This window comes from Balaenoptera borealis (genome assembly GCF_965194805.1).
Source record: "Balaenoptera borealis genome assembly, chromosome: 4".
Lineage (NCBI taxonomy): Eukaryota > Metazoa > Chordata > Mammalia > Artiodactyla > Balaenopteridae > Balaenoptera > Balaenoptera borealis.
The window spans coordinates 130,378,024-130,397,566 of record NC_138861.1 but is presented as its reverse complement, the minus strand read 5'-3'; the positions used below and the strand labels follow the sequence as shown (position 1 = coordinate 130,397,566).

The 19,543-nt window shown below is 37.6% G+C and overlaps 1 protein-coding gene across 2 annotated transcripts in view; it reads left to right on the top strand.

Moving 5' to 3' along the window:
• The window catches only part of TNIP3 (TNFAIP3 interacting protein 3), a 73,857-nt gene that overhangs the window by 41,586 nt on the left and 12,728 nt on the right, over positions 1-19,543 (top strand). Inside the window, exons 6-11 of one of the 2 annotated variants that reach the window (XM_082389691.1) lie at positions 1,359-1,487; positions 6,028-6,147; positions 9,018-9,143; positions 13,277-13,327; positions 14,229-14,327; positions 17,619-17,679. In XM_082389691.1, coding sequence (XP_082245817.1) covers positions 1,359-1,487; positions 6,028-6,147; positions 9,018-9,143; positions 13,277-13,327; positions 14,229-14,327; positions 17,619-17,679 — 586 coding nt within the window. Of the gene's footprint in view, positions 1-1,358; positions 1,488-6,027; positions 6,148-9,017; positions 9,144-13,276; positions 13,328-14,213; positions 14,328-17,618; positions 17,680-19,543 lie in introns of both variants that reach the window. The other variant, XM_082389690.1, reaches the window with a different exon arrangement.

Below are 19,543 nucleotides of genomic sequence, written 5' to 3'. Positions count from 1 at the left end.
GTGGCCATTGAGGTGATGGCCTCTCTTAAAATAGACTCCCGGTTTTACTTTACTTATGGGACTCCATGGATTTGTAGAAAATGGGAGGAGACCCTTGAGCTCTAATGGCCTCTCACTTTTTTCAGGCATGTTAGGAAAGAACGAGAAGGGTAGATTTTCTCAGGTGAAGTCTTGTGATGCAGTTGGCTGTATTTTCAAACGTGCACAAATCTTAAGGCAAGGTCACAAATCAGTGCAGACATCATCAGTCCAGGTTCCCTTCCTTGCTTAGCAACTCCCTTTCTGCCACGTAAGAACCTTTCGGTTCCATGTACTCGCAGCACAGGAATCATGGTAATTTTTTCCCTATGCAGTTGGGACCATTTTCTTGTGGAAATAATTTTCTCTTAAACTATGCTAAGTTAGAAAAAGATTGGTAAATTTTCTATGTGTGCATATGGACCTATTCTGTTTAAACAAAGGCAAAGAGAAGTGTTTTCACTTTTAAAGAAAACGACTCACCTAAAGTGGATTTCTTTAATCATTGTGATGGGAAATATTAGCTATTAAAATAATATACTTTAACATATATCTTAGCTACTTCCTCATCTCGATTTACCTAAATTCCAGAATGTTTATTTTACTGGGTTAAAACTGCAGTCTCATTAAAAATTCAATTCACTCCACAAAAAATTTACTGTCCAGAATATAAAATTAAGAGATAGGAGGCAGATGTTGTCTGAATCCAGAGTCTGTTAGTGTCTAAGCCACCGACCTTGCTTCAGGTACTTAAAACACTGGATTCCTTGAAGGTGATCTGGAAAGTGGAGGAGTGATGGCAGTTGGACTAGCTCATCTCCACCTTTTAAAAGTAATCATCAGAACAATACAGTGCTCTGAATAATTATCTGTGGTGAAATGTCTTTTTTCCTGAGGTTTTATCTTTTATCCTCTTCTCCTTCTCTCACCAGTCCTGAATGATGCAGGATTGGGCTTTGAGATATTTGGTATCTTTTGTTGCAATGACACTTTGCATATTAGAACTTTCAGTTATTTTTACCGAGTCACTTTTTCATCACCTTGTAAGGGTGCATAGCAAGTAGCTTTTTCTGCAGACCCATTTGACCCTTGAAAGTGAGGAGTGGGGATTCTGATGGCTTGTTCTGGGGTCACGAAACTTAGTAGCAGTAAGGATAACATAAAGATTTCTTCTATCCTAATCCTGACCTCCACCCAGAGATTATTGCTCAAATGGAATGTTAAGTGAAAATCTAGCAGGTCCTGTTTCTTGTTTGTTTTTTGTTTCAGAAGTAGTCCTACAATATCATCTCATCTGAATTTTATTGATTTTGAATTTGTTTTCTTGCTTTCTACTTCAGAAGGAAAAGGAGAGCCTAAATGAAGAATTACATGAATTGAAGAGAGAGAATAAGCTTTTGAAGGAAAAAAATGCTCTCGCGAACCAGAAGAAGCAACATTTTGAATGCGAAATAAAACGCCTCAATAAGGTATCAGGCCAGGTGAAGCTGGAGAGATCACATGAGAGGTTTCTGTATAAAGAGCACTTTCTGGGCTGAGGCTGACAGCAAAATCCACACTGCAATGCAGCTCACAGTCTCTGGGGCTTGCACGGGAGGTCTCTGTAATTGCATAAATCACTCCTCTCTGCTTCGTTCAGCCATACTTGGCTAAGAATTTTTTGGGGAATTCATGTCTCTGCAAAGAATTGCCATTAAAGAAAGAGATAAGGAGAAATTATAGAAGAGAGTAAGAACTTTTTTTTGGTAGTTCAAAGAACCACATAAAGCAAGTGGGTGTTTGCGAATAGTAGCGTTATCTCTTGGTCAACCGCAAAAGTTTCCTGAGGAAAGCAGGCTGCTCTTTAAAATCATCACTGTGGAGCTGCTGAGTGTAATACAGACTATCTGGAAGCAGGCTAAACGCCAAACCCAATAATGAGATGGCAGCCTTCCTGAGAATAAGCCTAAAACTCACCTTTAATGGGGGGTTGGGGAGTAGGGTGTAGGTCTATTAAGAAAATGCTGGTGATTTAATGCCTTTGCTCCAACAATTCAAAGGAGCCTGTGAATTGTTGCAAAAGGATGACGTGTGTGTGTGTGTGTGTGTGTGTGTGTGTGTGTGTGTGTGTTGTTTTAATGGACTAAACCTTAATTTTCTTGGGGGGAGGGATTACTGACTTGTTCAGGGAAAAAAAATAAATCCTTTGCTGTTGACTTTTCCAAGAGCCACGTCGTATGTGGACCATAGTAATACTTGTAGTACATGGTTGAGTTGAGATAGTCATCTCTCAAGCTAGATATTTCTTGACCAAAGTAACAGAAATTATCTTCTAAAAAAAGAGTAGGTGGTTGACTGGCCTTAAACACGTGCTCAGTGCTTGCCTTTGGGACCATGTGCCATCTTGTAGTTAAGTAGTGTTCAGAGGTGTAACTTAAATATCCCCAAAGTGTTAACTATATGCCTGTATGGTTGATAGGGTGCTTTACAAATGTCATGCTATGTTTGATCTGTTTATAGGGCAAGTTATTATTCAGGAGAAAATGAGAAATTGGAGATTGGCTTCGTAAACAATGTACTTCTCTGTCGTTTAAGAGAGAAAAACAATGTTCAGAGATACAAATTCAGGGCAAATGAATTTTCTGTCTTAATCACTGCTGGAAATCCTTCGCAAATGAATTAGAGGAACTGAAATTAATTGAGATTATATTTGAAATCTCTCCCATTTTTGATATGTTATTACTTATCAGTTTTCTTCTGTTCTCTATTTCTATAAATGTAGGCACAAGGATATAAAGCCTGTAGAAATTAAAACAGCCAAGAACTCTGTTTTTTACTCAAACCCATGTATAACCTTCATTTTTGTGTAGGTGTGTTTATAGAAAATTTTTTTTAATTAGTAAAAACTTTAAAACTCATGATTATAATCATAAAATCTCAATGAGAAAAATTAATTTGAATAAAATTCAGAGCTTGTCATCTTCTCAAAGAGGATTTTTCTGGTTATCTTAATTAAAATTGCATACTCCACTTCTAATATTTCCTGTTTTAATTTTTCTTTGGAATTCATTGCATTCTAGTATATGCATAATGTCTCATATTTATTATCTTAATTGTATCCTGTCTCCCAGTCTTGATTGTAAGCTCCATGTGGGCAGGATATTTGCAGGGCAGACTTCTCTCCTAGGCAAGATGGACACAGTATTGAGGGCCCACAATACTTACAGTGGCCCATTAATATGCTTAATTCCTCTTAAAGTCAGAGGAAAAAAACTAAAGTATGAAGTTGAAAAAACATTTTCATATTAATATTAACATATTCATCTTTGTAAGAATGCAATTATAATATATAATTTTACTACATATTTATTTGGAGGAAGGGACTCACAAAGACAACAGTCATATGGGGCCCTGAGTTTCTCTATTTTGTTCACTGCTATATTCCAAGTGCCTAGAACAGGGCCTTGCTCATAATATGTTCTTAAATATTTGTTGACTGGATGAATGGATGAATGAACTAATTAATGTAATTTGCTGGTACATAATATGTTCAGTAGCCAACTTTGGCCCTGAGATTCATGCTTTAATAGGCATAACACATTACTTATGAGTAGTAAGAAAAAATAAAAGGTACTTCAAGCCAGAAAAGATTTCATCTCACACATGTATACCTTCAACTGTCACTTTAAAAACATAGATAGAAAGTGATGAGCTATAAAGAGATTTTTTTTCTCATTTTTTTCTCATGTAGTGCAAAGAGATTTTTTTCTCATTTAGGTTTTTTCTCATTTAGTATTAGTGTCTAATGAAATGTAAGAAATTATTATTTTACAGTATAGATTTTTCTTCTGTTCTCTTTTACCACTGTAATAAATAGAAGTTACTCAAAATGATGATTTGGGTAGCTAATTGTGCACACCATTCATCACAGCATGGAAATTTGGGGTCCACCCTGCTTGCACAAACCCACTGCCTGCTGACCCGGTCTCAGCAGAAATTGGTAGCATGTCACCTTAGCAATTAACATATGGTTTTCAGAAGTTCACACAACTGTGTGTACTGAATTTTACTTATTTGCTTTGAGGGAGATACCTAAGGGCATTGTTTTCATCAGGTTCTTGACAGAGAAGCCAGATGTTTGATCAAAGTGAGAGAAATTACCTGAGGCTAGTCAACCAGGGCCACCCATGGGCAAAATTGATGTGTCTGACATCTTGCCATTGTGAGATGGGTAGATCTGTTTAGTATATCCGTGCTTATGGTAAACTGCTGCTCTAGAGTAGGTTACAGGTGTTTGTTCAAGGAAGTTGGAAAACCCCAAGATGGAATAAATGTCTACTAGACTCACCTTTCGTTTATGACTCATTTGCAAAATTTCTAGAAGTCTGAATAGCATGAAAGGTAGATCAGAAAATTCAAATATTACAAGACCTACAAAAATAGTCTATTCATAGCTGTAGGATATAGAACCAGCATATTTGATTATCTTGACTCACTTGGCTCACCCCACCCTAGATTCTATTACTAGTGACACATTTTTTAAAAATATAACTATTATGATAATTCCTAGAACTATGTAGCTTAGCAATAAATTCTAACAAAACATAAATTATTAAACAACTTCTGTTGTCTAATAATTCTTGGAGGAAGAAAAAAGTTCTTGTTTTTCTTACAACTACCTGGAAAATGATATTTACATCAGGCTAGACTATAAGACATTCTATTAGGAAATTTCTAATCTTAACTATGCATATTTAAGACCTTAAATTTGCTTTGCTTTTCTATCCTTATGACCATATTGTATAGTAATGCAGGGAAGTGAGTTACTAATAGATTCATCAAATGAACACCATCGAAGCTACTAAAGAAATACAGAGGTAGTAAAGTCTTGGAGCTTTGGAAGTGAACCTTTTCTATTTGTATAGAGGACTCATTTGATAATGAGCAAGTAGTCATATTGTGTGTGGGCTCTGAGACCACAACAGGATGAGGTATGTTCTGTCACAATTTTTGGTGGCCGTTTTATTTAACTCATCATGAGCCAGAAGTCTTCAGAATAGAGACAATGTCTTTCATATAATCTGAAAAAGTATAGTATATATAAGAGTGCCATGGAATTATGAGTAAGGATGATGATCTGGTTGGCAAATCTAAGTGTCTCTTATTCGCTTCACTTCCTCACCCCACGGTGAAAACACCAAGTTGTACTGCATGTCAAGAAAGCAGAGCACTCTCTCCACCCTCTAGTGGGTTAATGGATGTTTTATTGGAGAATAAATATGACTGTGTCTAGGCCAAGGCATGTTATGCTGAAGGAGTACAGAGCAGAACCGTACAACAGTGGATAATGAATCTGCCTGGGTTTCCATTTATGTGAGTTTCCCTCTGTCCTGTAAGGGACATGGTTATATAGCAGAAATACATTATTCAAAATGCCATCTGATGGGGATATATGTATATGTATAGCTGATTCACTTTGTTATAAGCAGAAACTAACACACCATTGTAAAGCAGTTATACGTCAATGAAGATATATTTTTTTTAAATGTCTTCTGAGATCAGGAGCTCAGCTTTTGAGGAATGCAGATTCTCAGGCCGTGCTTCCAGATATACTGATTCAGGATCCCTGGAGGCAATACCCAGGCGTGGGCGTGTTTGCTACCTCTCCAGGTGATTCTGATGCTCCCTAAATCTTGAGCCTTATTGATGGAGCATATATTTGACTGAAGCGGAGACTCTAGAGAATGGCTGTGTATCTGTTTTCCACTCATGGTTGACTAGGTGGAAGGGGCTCTAACACCAAAGCCTTCTCAAGTAACAATGAGAGTTGAATAACATAAGCACCATCATGGAAAAAAGATGGAGATTCTGAAAAAAATGCATATATGAAGAAAGTTACTCAGTGATGAAAGTAGCATTAAAAATGAAATTCTACCTTAGGAGTGCATTTGAGATGACTGTAAGAATTGTAGAGAAATTCATATGATGTGGCAACTCTCAGGCCAACAGTGCGCTTATCTTATAACACAGGCCCTTCAGGATGCCTTGAAGATGGAGTGTTCTTCATCTCCTGAGGACTGTTTGGGGAAGTCTGAAATGGAGTGCAGCCATGAGGAGATGAGAACAGAAATGGAAGTTCTCAAACAGCAGGTGAGAAGTTGAAAGTGGAGCGATCATGCAGAGAACTTAGGGCCCATTGTTCACGCTGCTTTAGCCAGTTCTGGAAGTCCTCCTATTCAAAACGTGTCAAAGGTTTTTGCATATATTTTAATTAGAATTACCTAATTTTAAAGCTTTATGGGAAAATATAGATCCCCTAGTCCAACTCTCACACTTTATAAAAGAGAAAATTGAGTTTCAGATGGGTTAAGTGGCTCGCCCAAGATCCTACACTTAAAAAGGGGGCATGCTAATTAACCTTTTAGTGAAATTCTATTAGCACTGGGTCTAGAGGGTTTCATGTAGACATGATTTATTTTGAAGACACTATTAACCCAAACTCTGGACCTTTTCAGAAAATGGTAGCAGCCGGGCTATTATTCTGTAGCTGTAGGCCTCTGGGCTTTTGAACAATGAGGGCAGCTTTAAAGGGAATACTCTGCACAATCACAGTCACTGAAGAGCCAGGTCTGTTCATCTACCCCTACATACACATGGCACCACCTAGGAATTCACTGATGTACAATGGTTTCCTCCTCCTACCTCGCCCAACTTCACTCACTGTTTCCAAGTGCACAGCAAGAGTAAAGGGTGTTCTCTCTAAGCTTCTGCATGCACCAGCTACATAGGGCTGTGGGGATATAGCACTGCCTAAACTACTTGAGTCTAATTTTAGTTCAGCCAGCTGGAGCTGGCTTGGCTGAGGAGCCACCCATGCATATCACATCTCTTTTCCTGTAAGAGGTTAAATAAACGAATATAAGCAAAGGGCTGGAACAGTTCAAAGTGATATTGATAAGTACAGGAAATATAGGAATTCCAGTCCCGGAAGCACACATTGTCAGTAATATGTTAGCAATGGCAGGGGCAGGGGATAGGATGTCATAGAACAAAGAGCCGAGAAGTATTATTTTCTGATGCCCCTGGGTATGACTTGTTGGCTGTTTTGCTCTGAGCAAGTGCCAATTACAAGGATTCCTGATGCAATACAAGGAAGAATAGAGCAATTGTGATGTTGTTGTTGTTATTTACTTTATTGTTATTACTTCATAGGAAGTAACCTATCTATAAATCTAAAAAATTCAGAGCATTTGACATAAAGTTGGATTTTCTCTTCCATCAACTCAGTTTGAATAATCTGCTTCATTACATTCAGGATCAAATATACAGCTTGAAAATAGACCCATGGAAAGAATAAGTGTATAATCAGAGTGTTAAAACTGCCAAATTCTCAACCCCTAAAGTACCACTGGCGCTAGCCAGGATTCCTCTGAAAAAGGTACTGCTTACGTTCAGACACCTGAGTCATCTTCAGTGCTCCCATATAATGTACACCACATGCGAGAGAGTTGCTCTTACACGTGTTTACCGTAAAGGTTTAATTCGTATTTGATACAGACAATGGCAGGTATTCTTCTCATAAACCCCAAGAGTAGACCAGAATCCATCTCCTTCGTTTCTGTATGGCCCTTTTGCTAGCTTTCGGCATTCACATTTTAACTGTGCACATTTCTAATTGGGTACCCACAATCATTACATCACCAAGTGCTGCGTGAAACCCTAAAGGATTTAAATTCACAAAGAAACTGAGCTTGAATCTTGGCCATCTAAGTGATGAAATTGCTATCAGTGCTGTGTTTGATACAGAGTGTTCTGTTCTAATCAGATGGACTTCTCCCACTTCAGATGCCTCTGGTAGTTATTTACAGAGCATTGGTTTAACTGTGTCTGGATTTGAATCTCAGCTCTCAACCAAAAAAAAAAAAAAACACCCCAAAACAAAATGTCAGCTTGGCTGGGTATAGTTCCCTTGCAACCTTCTGGTGGCTAAAGCCTTGAAATTAAATATGTATATCTGCATCTAGATCCATGTAAAATGTTTAATTCTCCCCCTTGCCTGTTACATTTTGTTCTATTATTATTGACTTAAAATTGATAATCCTTTAGTTAAAATTTGTTGCACTGTTGCTGATGGTGGTGCAATGTGCATTAACTTTAATAGACGAAATCTAGCTACTAGGTTCGCATGTAAGTTGTAGTTTAAATCTGGTTTTAGAGGAATTCCTTTGCTTCATTTCTTAAGCTTCATTTGTTTTCATAACTCCACATTCTAGTCTCCAAGCCATCAGCCAACACTACTCCAATTAAAACAACAATAATTAAATCTGTTTTTGGGGGTTGGTTTTGATTACTTTTCTGGAATATTTGGAGTACCTCTTGAGAGGCATTCCACTAGAATGTTACTCTTTTTTATGATATACTCCCACAATTATTTATAAAGGCCAACTCTGGTGAATATCTTTCAATAAACATGCTTTGCTTTCCCACATACATGAGCCTTCCATTTCTGTCTTGTGCTAAACTTATAATTTATATTTAGAAACTTTGGCATGTCAGTTTTTAGTGGCTTCACTTAGCAGCTATTGTCAGTAAACTGTCTTTCAGAACTTCAAGCAATATTTATACATCAAAGCCTTGTTTTAGAGATGGATGATTTGCTCCAAAACAGTGAAACTTAACACTGATGGGGTGGGAGGAGCAAGGCTTCATCACAATAATGGAATATGCAATAAAAAATCGGTGAGGGGAATTATTTTCAAAATATCCATGTTATTACTTTACTTATGAATTTCTGATATATGCTCAAGGAGCAAAAAGTTGAGAACTGCCATTATAAGCAAAGTGAAAGATAAAATTATAGCCATATGTATCAAGATAGAGCCCCACCATAAAGAAATATTCATGAAAAGAGGACGGGAATGTCTCAGATTGGACAAATGCAGATAGCACCACTCCAGAACTCATTTAAATGGCTTAAGAGAAAAGGAAGCTAGCAGTAACAGTAAGTTAATATTTCCTAGGTGCAAATATACGAAGAAGACTTCAAAAAGGAGCGATCAGACCGAGAAAGACTTAATCAACAAAAAGAGGAGCTACAGCAAATTAATCAAACTTCTCAAACCCAGTTGAACAGGCTGAATTCTCAGGTATAAGTCCAAATAATCTTTGCCAGCACGTATGTATTTTATTTTTATTTTCTCATTTAAAAATCCAGACATTTTGGCTTCTGTTAATTGCCGTTGGATTTTTTTTTTTTTTTGAGAGATTAGCACCTGGTATGAAATCATTCTTAAACAATCCTGTAAAGAGATGAAAATGACTAGAGATTTCTTTCATCTTAAGTATATTAAGGAGTTTTCCAAGAAATCGGATTCCAAAGACTTTTATAAAATCCAATTCTTTTGATCTTTTTCTCATAATATTTATCTTGGTAGAATGGGAGTTGGAACTACCTAGCACTCAAATTCAAAGCCAAAACACTCTAGTACAGTAAAGTTGTTTCTAAATTCTTATCAATTTCTTTGAAGGGCTATGTTGGAATGTTCTTGTCTTCTAAAAACACACATACTAAATGTCATTTATATACCTAGTGAAACCAAGAATTTTGTTCAGTGGGTTCCCAGATTTAAAGTAACTGGAGTGCTCTCAAGGAAGCCAGATAATGTTAGCCACTTTATTAGAATAGAATATTAAATGTAAGCATACTAAAATTAGGTACAATAGAATTTATTAAACATAGACTCGGGAAGTTGCCGTGATGGGTAAATATTGATGTTAATGAGGGAAATGTAGCTAACACAAATTTGGCTTAAGAAAAAACAGTGAACCACGAAATTTTTAATTTGCAAAATTATGCAGTGTTTTTCAATAAACAAGAAATTGTTGTGGGACAGGTTGTGACAGCTCTGTAGCTTCAAGATTCTTAGTCTTAGAAGAGATTTTAAACTTTGTCATCCCCTTCTTCCTAATACAAAGTAGATTGTGAGTTAAATTTAGTTTCTTCTTTGACATCTTTTTTAAAGATTAACTTTAAGTTCCTAGTTTTACATGGAGAATTATTTGGCAGAACCATTTCCTTTCTAAGAAACTGGAAGGAATAAAATAACGGTAAAAATATAATAAACTGCTTTTTCTGAAAATAATTCATGCAGCATACTTTTACAACAGTGGGTGAGAAAATGTTCTGATTGTTCTTGGTGAGAAAATCACTGTCTCAATTTGTATGCCTTACCTGCAAAGCTGCCTTAATTTTTTTGAAGTTGTCACTGCACAAATCATTTTACTTCCTGCCATATTTTAATTTTATTCATTCTACTACATTAAATTCAGATTGATGATAAATATTTGTCTAGACTGGCAATGTTCTTGCCATTATAAAAGCTGTAGTACAGCCAGAAACACACAACCAGATACTTACATTATAGACTGTAATTCACAGTAATTTTCATTCCTGTGTCATCTGTAATTTTTGACTGATATCAAAAAATAAATGTATTGTCTAATTACAGTACAGTATAACTGCTTATGAACTAGGGGAGGATCCTAGTGATATGCTAAAACTATCAAAATTTTCTATATAATGATAATCCAAGCATTTATTCTTCAAAAGTCTAATTTACTCAGGTGAAAGGAAGACAGAATTCACCAGATGTAATAGATGGTTTAACAATCTGTGTTAAATGTATTAACAGCAGATTAAATGCCGTGATAGAATAGGCATTACCTTATTTGAGTAGCATATTACCTGTGGTCCAAACGGACCACTTGACCAAAGGAATTTTTAGGTCAAATCGATCTGCCACTAGTTGCTTACATACCAGAGTTTATTCTTCCTATCACGAAGGACATTTTAAGGCAATGACTGGTAAAACAGTCAGTGTGGTGAAGTGAAAGATACTTAGGAGATACTTAAGGATAAAAGGCCAATGTTCATGCCTGCTTTGACAATCAGTGAGGACCTTGATCAAATATTCAACCTTTCTGTGCTTTCTTTTCTTCATCTGTAAAATGAAAAAGTTGGAGTAGATGATCTCTAAAATGTTTCTTATAACTCTAAAACCTCTGTCTCTAAAAGTAAGTTGCTTAACCTCTCTTAGCATAGTCACCTGTAAAATATAGATAATGATACCTACCTCATGACTTCACAAAGTTGTTCTCAGGGTTAAGTGAAAAAAAATCTATGCAGAAACATCTAGTTCAAGTAATGGCTCACAGGTATTTCATAAATAATCTGATGGAAGGGAGAATTTTTAATAGTTTCATTTAGTTGTATAATTAGCCTGCCACATTCAGTGCCTCGTAATCTAATTTTGATGCTTTCTTTCTGCAAGGCATTCTGCTATATGCTGTGAGGGAACTAAAAAATGATCCATTCTATTAAAAGACTCACAAGATAATGAGGGGGACATATATAGTCTGTCCTCATCATTTTTGCAGATTCCATTTTTGTGAATTTGCCTACTCACTAAAATATATTTGTCACCCCAAAATCAATTTTTCTGCCACCTTTAAGGTCATTTGTGAACTTGTACAGAGCAGCAAAATACTTGAGCTTCCTGACACACTTGTTCCCAGTGGAGGTCCAACAGGTGATGCTGTCTTCTTTCAGATCTCATACTGTAAAAAGCGTCCTTTTCATGGTCTATATAGTGCCACATTTTTCACATATTTGTGCTTTTTGGTGGTGATTTCACTTTTTTTAAATAAATTTATTCTATCTATTTTATTTTTGGCTGCATTGGGTCTTCGTTGCTGCATGTGGGCCTTCTCTAGTTGTGGTGAGCGGGGGCTACTCTTCGGTGTGGTGCATGGGCTTCTCATTGCGGTGGCTTCTCTTGTTGTGGAGTACGGGCTCTAGGCGCGCAGGCTTCAGTAGTTGTGGCACACGGGCTCAGTAGTTGTGGCTCGCGGGCTCTAGAGCACAGGCTCAGTAGTTGTGGTGCACGGGCTTAGTTGCTCCGCAGCATGTGGGATCTTCCCGGACCAGGGCTCGAACCTGTGTCCCCTGCATTGGCAGGCGGATTCTTAACCACTGCGCCACCAGGGAAGCCCCCGGTGATTTCATTTTTTCTAAGTGGCCCCCGAGCATAGTGCTGAAGTGCTGTCCAGTGTTCCTGAGCACAGGAAGGCTGTGACGTGCCTAATGGAGAAAAGGCATGTGTCAGATAAGCTTCATTCAGGGATGAATATAGAGCTATTGGTCATGAGTTCAATGTTAATGGATCTATAATATTTATTAAATGAGGTGTCTTTAACAGAACACACATAAAACAAAATAATGTATTGATTGATTTACAAAAATGGCATGACCAGAAGCTGGTAGGAAACTAAGCCTGCATTTCCCTGGGAGAAATGGTTCAGTGTTTGCTACTTCAGTATTCTCAGTGACTTTATAGAGCATAACTACCATGAATCATGAGAACTGACTGTACATAGTACACATTAGACTATAAAAAGTCATACAGTAAATGTAAAATGCTATCTATATGGGAGGACCAAAGGAGAGAATAATTCTGATAGGTAGGACTTGGAAAGATATCATACAGTAGGGGACATTTGACCTTGCTTTATAGGGATATAAGGATGACAATAGCATTACTAAAGAGTCCAAGGAAAACCAGCTTTCCCTAGATGTGTCAGATGTTGGGGGAACCCAGCATAGGTGACTCTGCTGGATGAGGTTGGACCTTAAATAGTGAGAAGCATGAAGTGTAGCAGTGTGCCTTTGAACAAGTTACTCAGCATCTCATGCCTTAGTGACCTCATCTGTAAAATAGGAATAATAATGTTAAGTATCACGTAAGGGTATTGGGAAGATTGAATGTGAGTTATTAAGTGTAAAGCACTTAGATCACTGTCTGGCATGTATTAGGTGCATATGCAACTTATAAAATTTATTGTGGAAGCCTTTGACTGTACAATTGACCAATTCCAATTACATTCAATAGGCAGTAGAAGCTGTTTCTATATCCATATCTATGTCTATAGCTATATTTATATCTAGAGCTAAATACATCAACCTAAAACTGAGAATTATAATGGCCCCAACAAATTGGAATAACAATTTTAAACTATCCAACTTTCCAAACTTCATTTGGGAATTTCAAGATAGAACCAGTGCCTGTCTGAAAAATCCAAAACTCAGCTATTTTCGTTGGCATGACTGTTATCAATGCTTCACCCCCTGGATTTCTGAGTAGATCACTGCCCTCTGGGCCAAGAGTAGCTTTAGAACATTTGACCTCTTTCTGATATACAAATGCCTTTGTTTTGTCCACAGATAAAAGCTTGTCAGATGGAGAAAGAAAAACTAGAAAGGCAATTAAAACAGGTATGTTGATCCTTACTTAAATTCACCAGCCCTCTTGTCGTGTTTGAAATGCCAGCTTTAAGTTTTACTCACACATTTATTCCCAAGTACAGCAGTTCCTCATGGTCCCAATTGAAGGCATTTTCAAGCTCTGCTACAGATGGCCTAGGACAACTCATGCTTTTCATTGTCAACTAAAATGTCAGTGGAGAGTTAATGCTTAGGTACCACCAAGGCCTCTCAACCCTAACACTCTTGAAAAGCACATGTTACAGAACACGTTTTTACAGTAGCACAAGCTTTAGTGTGTGTTCATGCAAACGGAGATTTCTCCATAGACTCACAAACTCCTGGGAAATATATTTCCTTGGTATTCCTTGCAGTTGCTTCCACAACAGTGGAAAACTACGTCAAAGACTTGTGCCTTCTTTTGAGAAAGTAGAGTGTCTTCTTGGGTATTGGAGCATTCTATTCCATTGGTTCGCTAGTAGCCTTAAGGAATGAATATTGTTTCTCTTAATTCCTAATTTTCTCTCTGGACTTTAGTTATGTCATCAGTGTCTCTGGCTGCAGTTTAAGAAAATTTATTTTATGGCTTAAAGGCTGGTTCTTCTTAAGCAAGGACTCTGTGAAGATAACTCAGAGACACAAAGTTAACTCTACATACATTTTCAAGTGTTTCTAATTTCTTCAACATGGAAAAGTAGCTACAGCTTCACCTTAAGTAAAATTTGGCCTGTGAGCTTCATCTGTATCAGTCCAGAGTCTGCATTGACAGGCCTCCTATCTTGAATTTGTATTATGCCAGATTTAGGCTAAACCTTAAGATTTCAACCAAACTTTGTGGTTGTATAAAACAAGTGTCAGTGTGATTCCCCAATTTCACCCACTTCCCGTGAACCAACAGCATTGTTCTCCTCAGATGTATTTCCCAACCAGTAACTACGGCTGGAATTTCCACCTGCGGGATCCATGCCTACCGACAGGCCCTGGGGCTGTGCAGGATCTACAGAGGTTCCCAGTAAGTAAGAGCTCTCATTGCAACAAATAAGTGCTTATATCTCTAATAAGTGCTAATATTCTCTTTTGGTAGAAATGATGTCTGTCTCAGGAATTTTGGCACATAATACTGTCTACATAAAGAGTCTCTATTTATCTCAGCCTCTAATTTGCAGAGTTGCAGTGGTCTATGTACACTATAATTATCTTTGGGACACTGTATCCATAGGACATATAGATAGGAATACATTAACTGAAAGGTATCGAATTGAGCTAAAATTCCAGGAACAAACATATAACATTTTATATGGGTCATTTTTAATGACATACCTGACTCTACCAAAGACATTTCTGTGTATAAAGAAAAGCAAAATGAATATAGCAAAACAGTCTGGGAGATGCCTTTTTCAGTTGTAGACTTATATTCAACTACTATGAATATTGCTACATCTGTGCAAAATAGTTTTTGACATTTTCCAGTTGAAAGGATCTTCTTAAAGGATCCAAGAAAAAGTGACCCACTTAAGTTGCTCTCTATGGCTGTGTCTACCCAAGCAAAATGAAGTGAACAGTGGAGCCATTAGTTGTGAGTGAAATTGATTTGGACAGTCAACCTGAATAAGTCAGACCCAGAGCACCCTCCCTTTCCTTCTCAATAACAGTGTTCCACCCACCCTCCCCCATGGTCTGGAAGTTTGTCTCTACTCTCTATTTTTGCCTACATAGACAGAATCTTTATAAAGGAAATAAATCATGCATTTTTCTGCATTTTGGATTGGCTCAGACAACCTCCTCCCCCTTAGTTATTATTAACTGTGTTTCTAATTAGGAAAAGAATCTGAGATTTTAAATGGGATTTTCCTAGCAGGACACTTAAGGAGTACATAGTTCTCTTAGCTGCCTGAAACTTCTCACACTTTTGTATTTGAGTGTGACTCAGAAGCCCTTTTCCCAAGAGAGGAGATAATGACTCTTTGGGTGGTGGAAGGATGTCAGAATTTAATGAGCATCTCTTATTTGACCCTGGTGTGACACAGCATACAGCTGAGAATTTGGTTCTTTTTGTGTTGTTGTTGGTTGCTTCTTCTGTCTGCTCTCCCGCCTCCAATTTTTTTTTCTTTACCCGTTTGCTTACTTTTTACTTTTCACTAGAAACATTTCTGGGAATCTCCAAACACAGCTATCATTCTGGATTTTTTTCAGAATGTAGAAGGAAGTTAATATTGTGGGAAACAAAGAGATAGAAATTTACTAAGGAGTTTAGTTGTCTGCAGGTTTGGGAATTGGGGGAAATACTCTCGTGGAAGGTTAACTATAAATCCAATGAGTCATTCAAGTTTGCCTAGAAGTAAAAATGACTATTTTCTTCAAATCTTCGTTTGTGTAAAGAAGGCAGAAGTTCACCTACTATAAAAGCTCATCAAACCTTTTCTATCAATTACAAGAGATTAGGCAGTCCAGATCACTTAAAATTATCACCAAATAAACATCTGTGTTTGAAACAAGATTCCAAGCCATGTAATGACTACATTTTCAATCAGTATTCACTTAAACAAAATCTCAGTATAAGGAGAGAAATTACTTTTTTCATGTAATTTCATTTTTCATTTTTCATTTTAAAAGAAAATTTCATGTTTCATGCTTATTTCTAAGCCTGAATTAAAGCACATGCGATAGTGTTTGTAAAATTATGGTATATTCACCTTCTTTTGGCAACTGTCCTGGAATATAAAACTGAGGTTCATGTCACTTATCCTATGTGTTATTTGAGACATCTAAAAATAAACGAGGAGATGAAAAACGGAGGTGATCTCATTTCCTCTTTTAGCTTTTTGTGGACCAAAAAGAGCCAAGAGCCTAGGTGTCTGAGTGAGGGTAACGTGGGGTCAGACAGTACCAAATGCAGCATTTCTTAGCGTCTTAGATAATTGAACTCTTAGGCTACTTTCAGTGGTCTGGCAGCCTTGTAAAATGCCCCCTATTGGCTCGTTGTTAGAGAAAATTCTCCTGAGTTATTTTCAGGTGGTAATTGGATAATAGAACAAAAGGCCTGTGTTCTCTGTGTCTTGGAGAGAGGTAGAGGAAGCAGGAATAAGCATCTGGAGCAGGAAGACAGACCAACCTCCTTGGCAGGTAAAGCTGAGATTCCTCTGGTCTAAGTGGTTAAATACAAAGATTCTGGCCTTGGAACTGTATTTTGAAATTCAGGTCTATAGTTTATGATTTATCTCAATGCAATTTGTTTAACAGGTTTCCTGATGTTCAATGTCTAGCTGTTCTTAATTGGTGTAAATCTAGGGAAAAAATCCCAAGAGAAAAATCCAAGTCTACCCTCTCTTCTCACTGACTTTCTAGTCTAAACTAAGCAATTTAGAATAGTTTCTGCAGAGCAACATTACAAAGGGAAAGCTTTTCGCTCCTTTACCATCCTAAGCCTCTATAAGCCATGTCCTCATGTAATGGCTTAGATTCCTTCCTTGAGCCACCAGAAAACATTAAACTTGTACACTGTTGTCTTGGTCTTCCTGTTGCCTCCTGTGCGAGGGTTTTTTTTTTTTTTTTTTTTTAAATGTCTATTTTTCTTTCCAGTTTTATTTATTTATTTATTTTTAATAGCTACTTTATTTATTTATTTATTATTTTTGGCTGTGTTGGGTCTTCGGTTCGTGCAAAGGCTTTCTCTAGTTGCGGCAAGCGGGGGCCATTCTTCATCGCGGTGCGGGGACCGCTCTTCATCGCGGTGCGCGGGCCTTTCACTATCGCGGCCCCTCCCGTTGCGGGGCACAGGCTCCAGACGCGCAGGCTCAGTAGTTGTGGCTCACGGGCCCAGCTGCTCCGTGGCATGTGGGATCTTCCCAGACCAGGGCTCGAACCCGTGTTCCCTGCATTAGCAGGCAGATTCTCAACCACTGCGCCACCAAGGAAGCCCCTGTGCAAGGGTTTTATAAAGAGTATTTGTTGATGATAAATTCTTTTGTTTTATTTATGGGCTATAGTAAGTTTTACAAAAGTGTTTATACTTCTGCACATATCCAAAACACATCTGTGTTTTTTTTTAAAAAAAAAAGCCACAATCCCAAAGTAGTAGACATTCTGGCTGAACACAGAGTGGATTTAAGGAGGGGGGTAGGGAGATGGTAATAGTGATGAGGGAGATAAGAGGGGTGAGCAAGATTGGCCACAGGGTTGGATAGAAACCCCTTTTGTGTTGCCTGCATAACAACAGCCACATAGGGTACTTATATTTTTAACATGCCCCTATGTTTGGTTTGAAGCCCATGTTGCTATAATAATGTTTTATTGTTCCACGCAGCCAGACTATCAGTGGTATGCTCCCGACCTGTTTCCGCCAGATGTGCAGGACAAGGCGAATGGTAAGACCGCAGCTGTATTGAGCATTCTTTCATGTTTACATTTTAATGGGCTCTTTCGGGGATGTTTACTCGACATACATTCACTCATACTCGGGGAGGACCCACTATAAAGTTGAGTTGCATACACAACTCTAATGTGATGCACCTGGGGTTAAATTGAACTCCTTTGGAAAAAGAAAATGTTCGAATGCAGAAATGCATGGATCTCAGTTCTGGCTTCTGTTCCTATTCCATCTCAGAGTCAGTATTCCATCTGGGGTTAGAAATGAGAACTTCCAGCAGAGCTGCATTATAACAACAACAACAAAGTTCCGTGATTCTACTGCAAAAGACAGATGCACATCCACTATTCCAGGTTGAGTTTGCTAGACAGATGTTTTAAATGTCACTGGCAGACAGACAGAGGAAACCAAAGGCTCAGAGCTGTGTTCCCTAATGACTAAATGTCAGGCTCCAAGTTTAGGCCAGAGTTGCCCACAACGCCCACTTCTAAGTATGCTGAGAAAAATGAAAAAGTCACCTACCAAGTACTCACAACTAAGAGTACTCTTTTACCTTATTTTTCTTTGGTTTACTATTCTCTTCTTTCTTTCCAGAATCTGCTATACTTTCTACTGCTTGTTTCTCTGGTCTCATGAGGTCACCCAAGAGTGGGCTGAATAAACTGGGCTATAATTATAATCCCTCTTCTGTTTTCATCACATATAATCAAAAGTCAGCAATGTTTAAAATTCCATATGACACTTACCTGTGACTCTAAGTTGTTAATTTCCAGAGATTGGAATCTATCTACAAAAGCTGAAGAGGAGCCATATTCCAATTTCAGGCCATACTTGGAATGTTATCTCATTTAGTTCAGATCTGAGGTCACAGAATTCTAGTGTTTAGTTCAAGGAATCCATTATGGAGTGGAAGGAGAGAGCCAGGGATGCCATAAGTAATTTTCCAGTTGGGAACTTCACAAGTCCAAGGGCTTTTCATGGTCGTCTCCGTAAATGGAGCCTCCTACAGTTGTGCAGCCCACAACCTGGGCAGCTGTACACAGCAGCACTGACGGTGGCAAAGGCCGTAGCTCACAGCAGCATTATGCAGAAGAAAGATAAAAAGTGGGAACTCTATAATAAAATGTCTAGGTATTTATCAGAAAACTGTAGGACTTTCTTTTTTCTTTTCTTTCTACTACTAATATAACCATTGGTTTTAATGAAGTTCTTGGGTTCCAGTCATAAAGGAGAGCTTTTAATAGAAAGGCATACTATTAACCATAATGATTGTTGCATAATGTCTGTGTTTCTGAAATGCATTAGCTGAGTTGCCACCCGATTATAATGTCCCATTTTATATTATATTGGTCTGGAATGAATATTAAAGATATTTTCTCCTGAGTTGGAGTTCAATCACTAGAAAATACAATTATGCAGTAGTAATTCAGTAATATCATAAAGCCATTTATATATCACTATTGTATTCGTCCTGGACCAAAGTAATAGAAACTAATGATTATATAAAATAGGAATGAATTGTGATGATCTTCAGAAACTAAATAACATGCAAAAATATAATTTTATAGTCAGTGTGTGAAACCGACTGATTTTTGTCTACTTGGGAAGAAATATAAGAGCTCTGTGATGTATAAACATGTTGTGTGACAGGGTCTACATATATAAAGTAAGTTTTGTTATTATACCATTTTACAGATGAGGAAACTGAGGCTTGGAGAATTTAAGTAGCATGCCTAAATCACAGAGTTAGGAAGATTTCACCCTGGGATTAGATTCCAGGTGAATAACACTTCAAAACCTGTGCTTGAATCATATCCTGTAGTGCCCTTGAAAACCTACCTCTCTTACTATATTAAAATTCT